This window comes from Corvus kubaryi, unplaced genomic scaffold, assembly GCF_017639235.1.
Source record: "Corvus kubaryi isolate FWS band 111438036 unplaced genomic scaffold, C.kubaryi_AGA036_p1.0 36309, whole genome shotgun sequence".
Classification (NCBI taxonomy): Eukaryota; Metazoa; Chordata; class Aves; order Passeriformes; family Corvidae; genus Corvus; species Corvus kubaryi.
Window position 1 is genome coordinate 5,460 of NW_024580846.1, and position 7,150 is coordinate 12,609.

Below are 7,150 nucleotides of genomic sequence, written 5' to 3' on the forward strand. Positions count from 1 at the left end.
GGAAACGGGAACGGGAATGGAAACGGGGATGGGAATGAAAACGGGAATGGAAACGGGAATGGGAATGGAAACGGGAATGGGAATGGGAATGGAAACGGGAACGGAAACGGAAATGGGAACGGGAATGGGAATGGAAACGGGAATGAAATGGGAACGGGAATGCAGTGCATGGCCGGGAACCCAGGGGTGGGCTCACGGGTGGGCAGCGGGCACCGCCCGGCCCCGCGGCCGCCGCAGGGCAGGGACCTCCTGCCAGGGAGAGCTCCCAGCCGGGGCCACCCCCTGCTCTGTGCCCCCCGGCACTGGGTGTGCCCCTCCGCGGGGCTCACCCCATCCCCGGGTGCCCCTGGGCACGGTCAGCACCCCACATCGTGCACCCCACATCGTGCACCCCCCTTTGCTGACCACCACCACGGCTCTCGGGCTGTCACAGGCTGGCAATGGGGTCCAGGGCTCCAAGTTTCCATGCCCCAAAGTGATGCCACCCCTGCCTGCACCCCCGGGCCGCCAGCTGTGCCCCCACTCCGCTGTGGGGTCAAACACCCCCCTCCCTCTGCCTCCTGGGCACCCACATGTCAGGAAAGACTCCAAATGCACAAATCCACCGTGTTTATTCCAAATGAGATTTTATTAACGAGGCAAAGTGCTGGGGCCAGGCCGGCGCAGCCTGTGGGAAACCTGACCTGTGCTCTGGAGAGGACAGGGACCTGTCCTCCTGCCGGGACAGCCCCGAGGAGCTGCGGCCACCATCGAGGCTGGGGCTGCAGCGGGACCTCTGCCTCCAGCCACAAGTCCCTGGGATTCGTTTTCCTCCGGGCTGTTTGGGGACACGACACCGGCCGGGTCCTGGGTCCTGGTACCCGGCCAGAGCCCAGAGACCCCAAAAGGCACCACGGTCCCGGGGCACCACCAGCTGGTGAGAACCAAACCCTCGCAAGGTAAGGCAGTGGGGTCTGCGGGGTGCAGAGGGTCTGGAGGCACTGCCAAAGGCACTACACGAACACGGAGATGATGAGAGCTTTGAAAACACCCTCAGGTCTCTCTCTCAGCCCTTCATTTTCTCTGCTTGGCACTTCATCCCTTTCAAATTAAAACAAAAGAGCTGCAAGAAGGCACAACCCAGCACAGCAGAACCGAGGCTGAGGCAGAGCTGGGGCTGTCCCCAGCCTCCACGGACAAAGCCACGATGGCAGCAGCACTTCCAGGGCCACCTCAGCTGAAGTCCCGGTCCGGCAGCACCAGCGGAGCCACCAAGGTCCAGAGGTAGAGCAGGAGCCCGGCCCAGCTGGAGCTGATCTTCACCCACACGGCCGTCCAGGGGCTCCTCAGCACCTGCAAGCTCTCATCCGGCCTGAAACAGCGAACAGGAGGGTGGCACCATCACCGTGACACCCTGCCAGCGCCCCGGGAGGGACGGGTGCCACCCAGGGAACACGGGGGAGCCCCATGGCTGTGGCCACTCAGGAGGTGTGACCCCACAAGGGCCTCGGTCCCTGCTCCCCCCTCATCCCAAGGGATCCCGGGCTGCAGCAGAGGACGCTGGCAAGCCCAAGCACAACCCTAAAGACAATTAACCTGATAAGGGAGCACACCCGGCGGCCTCGCACAGCTCAGCCGTGCCCAGCACGGGAGCACCAGCACCCCAGGAGGAGGGGACGTGGAGGAGCGGGGCCAGCCCTGGGTGTCCGCGGCAGCTCTGCCCACCTGTACCAGTTGGTGAGGGTCATCATGATGTAGAGCGCGGCGAGGAGGAGGCAGAGGTGGAAGAAGGTGTAGCTGTAGGAGACGCCGTCCTGCTCGTTGTCGTAGGCGCGGCGCACCCCGCCCTCCTCGGCCGCCCCGCCCGGCCCGGCCCCGGCCCCGGCCCCGGCCCCGGCCCCGCTCTCCTCCGTCAGCATCAGCTTGTTCACCTGCGGGTGGTCCGAGGAGCGGAGGCTGCGGGCAGAGGGACGAGGGGATCAGCACCGCTTGGTCACCGCCCCCACGGCGGGGCTTTTGTCCTTGGGGCCGTCCCCGGGGCAGTTTGAGGGATGCAGGCTGTGGGAAAACCCTAAAAGCTGTGACTGTGGCCCTTGTCCAAAGTCCCTCTCCAGCTCGCCTGGAGCCCCTTTAGGTGTGGGACAGTCAGGGCAGTTTAGGGCACAGAGACTGTGAGGAAACCCTAAAATCTCTGTCGTCCTTGTCCCCAGTCCCTCTGCAGCTCTCCTGGAGCCCCTTTAGGTCCTGGGAGCCTGACTGGAAGCTCAACAGGGAGAATGAATGGCAAAGGTTGGCCCTGGGGAGAATAATCCCAGTTTCCAATGTGGAATGAGGGCCACTCAGCTGGAAAACAGCTCCGGGAAAGGCCCTGGGGCTGCTGGCAGGCACCGGGGAACACGAGGCAGCAACGAGAACAGCTGCAGAAAGCCAAGGTTGCATCAGGCAAAGCACTGCCAGCAGGCTGAGGGACGGGATCCAGTGCCCGGCTCTGATAAGGCCCTGCCATGGCAGGGGTTTTGTCCTTGGGGCCATCCCCAGGACAGGCAGAGCAATCTGGGGCTGTGGGAAAACCCTAAAAACAGTGACTGTGCTCACCCTGGGCAGCTGGGATGGGCGGGCAAGGAGCCTTCAGTGATAAAACTCCCGGACCAAGGTGTGACCTCCCCTCCAGAGACCCCTCCCATGGCTCTGTGCTCAGGGACACGAGCCAAGAGCTCACCTGATGAAGAGGGTGCAGAGGATGAAGATCAGCAGCCCCACGATGCTCGGGGCGTCCCACCAGGCTGTCGGCAGCTCGGTGGCCGTGGCTGGGCCAGTGCTGTTCCTCACCAGCAGCGTGGGGTTACAGCGCTGGGCTGAGGGGACACACGGGGGGTCAGCCCCCAAGGACACGGAGGGACAAACTCCCACCCCGGTGAGCGTTCCTGCCCCATCCTCCCCTCTCCCAAACCCAAGGCTGTGTCTGCCTTACTTGGCACGTTGGCCAGGGCGGACCAGGTGACGTAGATGGTGTAGAGGGTGATGAGGGACGCCTGCAGCAGCCCCGAGTGCGGCTGAGCCTCCTGCAAACACAACAGTGGGTGCTCAGGGTGCTCCTGTACCCTGGGGTGACACAGCCCCTCCTGGGTGCTCCTGTACCCCGGGGTGACACAGCCCCTCCTGGGTGCTCCTGTACCCCGGGGTGACACAGCCCCGGCATCCTGGGTGCCCCTGTACCCCGGGGTGACACAGCCCCGGCATCCTGGGTGCCCCTGTACCCCGGGGTGACACAGCCCCGGCATCCTGGGTGCCCCTGTACCCCGGGGTGACACAGCCCCGGCCTCCTGGGTGCTCCCCACCACCTCACCTGGATCTTGGGCAGGATGGACACAACGGAGACGATGAGGCAGAGGATGAGGTTGATGCTGATGAAGGCCTTGCCCTCCGTGCAGCCCTCGGGCTTGGTGTAGTAGACGTAGAGCAGCACAACAGCCGCGATGGAGGCGGCGTAGAAGATGAAGGTGACGGTGCAGAGGGCTGGGGGAGGACACCAAAGAGGCTGGAGCAGAGCCCCCAGTCGCAGCCAGCTCAGCCTCACCGGGCCCTGGGATGAGCTGAGCCCCAAGCCACGGGCGCTGCCACCACACCCACCTGCGTACCAGCCCTTGGCGTTGCTCTCGCCCGCGTTGCACAGCCACCGCTGGCTCCAGGAGTGCGCGAAGTCGATGAGGAGAACGAGCTGGATGAGGATGAAGAGGAAGGAGCCGACCACACCGAAGTAAAACCAGACTTGAGAGGAGGAGAAAAACCAGCTGAGAGCAGGGCGAGTGAGATTCGGGGGCACAGGCCTGGGTTTAACCCCATGCAGAGGTGCCCAGGAGAGCACGGGCAGCTCCTCACCTGTGGTGAAGGCACCGTCGGGGATGTAGAAGGCCCCCACCGTGATCCCCACCAGCACCAGGAACTTGAAGAACCAGAAGCTGTGGGAGGAGAGAGGAGGCACGGTGTGCACCCAGCGGGGACAGGGATGGGGGGTCCTGCCCACCCCCACCCCAGCAGCCCGGGGACCAAAGGGACCACACGCACCCGTTCTGCAAGGCGGCCCGCGGGTCCTTGCTGCTGCGCACGCACACCATGAGCACGGCGAAGAGGCAGAAGAAGGCGGCCATGGCGAAGCCCATGCGATACACGGCCTTGTGGCCCAGGAAGCTGCTGCAGTCCAGGTGGGGCTGGACCCCCAGCACCGAGCCGCTGCCTTCACAGAAACCGGGGAGCTGGAATTGTGGCGGGGGAGTGAGCATCACCTCAGCACATCCTGCTGGGGATTGGTGGTTGTGGGAAGGTCTTGGATTGAGCTGATTGAAGATCAGCTCCTGGATTGGGAAGCCCCAGAGCAGCTGTGGTTGTCCCTGGATCCCTGGAAGTGTCCAAGGCCAGGCTGGACGGGATTTGGAGCAGCCTGGGACAGTGGGAGGCATCCCTGCCCACGGCTTTGAGCTGGGCTTTGAGATTCCTTTCAACACAATCCCTTCTGTGATTCCACACCTTTCACAAGCCCTGGTGCCACTAAAGATGGGCCAGACCATGACTGCTCCAATGCCACTTGCCTGGGGACAGTGGTGAGGTGACACAGCCAAAGCCACCCAGCCAGTCAGTGGAAAGCTGGGATGAAAATGGCCTTTCCCTAAAGCCCAGCTCAGCTGGCAGAGCTCTGCTCCCTCCTCCTCAAGTCCCACCTCCTTGACGTGCAAGTCATCAGCTGAACCCCAAAAAACAGGACGTAGGAAACTTTCCAGGGAGACACCTGAGAAAACTAAAAATTGCACGAAATGATCCCACTGCATTCTCCCCTCTGTGGAAAACTAGGGCTAAAAACACCTTCTCCCAGTGAGATGCTCAGAAAAAAAGGAACAGGAGCACATCGTGACCCAAAAATTCACTTTTTTGATTGAGCTTCACGTCCCCACCACGAGTTGGGTCGTTTCTTCCCAGCGACCTCCAGGAGTTCTTTACCTTGTGCAACTCCTTCTCCACACCAGGGATTATCATAATGATGGACACGAGGGTGCCGAGGAAGAGGAAGAAGGTGAAGAGGAGGCGGGAGATGGTGGAGTTCTTGGTTGAGGGGCAGCAGCCGCAGAGCAGGCACGGGGCAGAGCCGCAGAGACACGACACCTGCAAGGAGACCAGCCCAAGCTGAGGGGGAGAAATGGGCCCCAAAATATGTGCCCAAGGCAATCCTTAAGGAGATCCCACTGGGAATCCACACCATTGCTTAGAGCTACTCACACCACAGCTCACAGGACTGTAGATACAAAAATGCTGCTAGCGAGGATTTTCTTGCTATTTTCTAAGTCCGTGTGAGACTTTTCTCTCTCACAGAAGAGGTAGCAGAGTATGTAAACAACCAAACCACCTGCAACCTTGAAAAGTCTTGTTTATGGTATAGTAGAAAAATATTTTGACAATGGATGTTTTAGGATTTTAGCCAATCACCCCCCAAGGGGTGGCTGGTCCTTTGTCCAATTAGACTATGAAGAAAAAAGTCTATAGAGTTTGTAAAATAATTAAATAAATCAATCTTGCTGCACAATTCCTGCCTGCTGGATCTTCTCTCCTCCTCCTCCCTACGGCTGCGGAACACAGTGATATACCATAGGAACGAGGCCTGCGGTAATACAGGACCTCATGGAAACGGCACCAAATCCCCCCCAAAAAAGTTGCTGAAAACCAAAAGAGCCACAGGAACAGCCAGCGTGGAAAATGCCACTGAGAGTCTGGAGACACCCTCATGTGCTTCATGCAGAGGTCCGGTCAAACCAAGCCCTGCCCTGCAGGAGCCTCCTTTTTGTACAGAAATAAGGTTCCCAAAATAATTTCAGGCTGTCCTTTCAGTCAAATCCAGGCTGGGGAGACACTGAGATCACCATCATGGGGGAAGCACTCCTGCTGTCCTTCCCCCTCTGCAAGGGCCACTTTACAGGTGGGGAAACTGAGGCACAGCACCCCCGAGAGTCCCCGGTGTGTCCCCAAATCCAGCATGGGCAGTGCTGCCAGGTGCACCCCGTTCCAGAGGCTCCCGTTGCTGGGGAACCAGGGAAATCCTGGCTGAGGAAACCCAACCTCACTGATACCAAAACACGGGTGCAAGTTTCCCGCGCAAGGACGGTGCAGAACAAACCCTGCTCCTGTGGAACTGCTCCTCCTCTCCTGCACTTCGGCACAGCAGCCAGACACCCCTGCAGGCAGGAGAAGGGCTCTGCTCTCTCCTGCTCTTCAGGGATGTGCATGGGTTGTGCGTTTATTGTGGCCACGTGCCCCCACATCAGGCCCTGCCATCGGTATTAATCACAGATGGCTCGGCATCGAGTCAAAGGTGTATTTCTCATTGTTGAAATCAGAGTAAACAATGGACATGGCAGAACACACAACCAGGGGTGGAGCTGCTGTGTGAGCAGGAGCCCAGGCCTGTGGCTCCCTTTGCAAAGCGACCACTTTGATGTCCCCAAATCACCAAAGGTGGCTTCGAATCTTTTTTAAACATAAGCACACCGTTACTGGAGAAAAATCCCCTCCTTCCTACTTATTCCTCTTATCCCCACATGCCTGCCCCATTAAGAGCTGATGGTACCCACAGGGTGAGAGACCCCAGGTATCCCATGGAAACCCTCATCCTGCCTCTCCAGGAGCTGCTCGAAGGGCCTCACTTTGTGTTTCCAACCTGGAAGCACGGGGAAATGGCTTTCAATTAGAGACTGCTTCATTTCAGCCTCATTAAATGCACCACGTGCATCAGAGTGCATTAAAATGTGCTGGCGTTGCTGTACTTCCCTTCAAATTAAAAAAAAAAAAACAAACCATGGAACAACAACAAAAATCCCTTTAAATGCAGAATTCCTGCATTATTCCTCCTGATGTAGCAAAGCACCCCAGTGCTGCATCCACACCTCCAGCTCCTCCTCCTTCAGTGCCAACTGAAACAAAAAGCACCAGTCCCAAAATCACTGGTGCTGGATGGGAAAATCTTGAGGTTTGGTGTTCTTTAGGAAGTTGTGGTTTGGAGGTTCAGACCATCCCATCCCACCTCTGCCATGGGCAGGGACACCTCCCCCTGTCCCAGGCTGCTCCCAGCCCCAATGTCCAGCCTGGCCTTGGACACTGCCAGGGATCCAGGGGCAGCCCCAGCTGCTCT

At 59.4% G+C, this 7,150-nt stretch overlaps 1 protein-coding gene across 1 annotated transcript; it reads right to left on the reverse strand.

The window, feature by feature from the left end:
* Positions 1-604: 604 nt before the first annotated feature.
* Positions 605-5,301, reverse strand: SERINC2 (serine incorporator 2). Its single transcript, XM_042019854.1, has 9 exons — positions 4,972-5,301; positions 4,045-4,232; positions 3,859-3,938; positions 3,610-3,747; positions 3,326-3,495; positions 2,951-3,041; positions 2,699-2,834; positions 1,705-1,935; positions 605-1,351 (listed from the first exon to the last, which is right to left on the reverse strand). The coding sequence occupies exons 1-9, from the start codon at positions 5,005-5,007 to the stop codon at positions 1,213-1,215; spliced, it is 1,209 nt and encodes a 402-aa protein (XP_041875788.1). The 5' UTR covers positions 5,008-5,301; the 3' UTR covers positions 605-1,212.
* Positions 5,302-7,150: the final 1,849 nt, after the last annotated feature.

Coding starts and splice junctions, on each gene's coding strand:
- SERINC2 (XM_042019854.1), bottom strand. CDS start 5,007: ATGATAATCCCTGGTGTGGAGAAGGAGTTGCACAAG. Junction 1,936..2,698: donor CTCTGCACCCTCTTCATCAG/GTGAGCTCTTGG, acceptor CTCTGCCCGCAG/CCTCCGCTCCTCGGACCACC. Junction 1,352..1,704: donor ACCCTCACCAACTGGTACAG/GTGGGCAGAGCT, acceptor TCGCTGTTTCAG/GCCGGATGAGAGCTTGCAGG.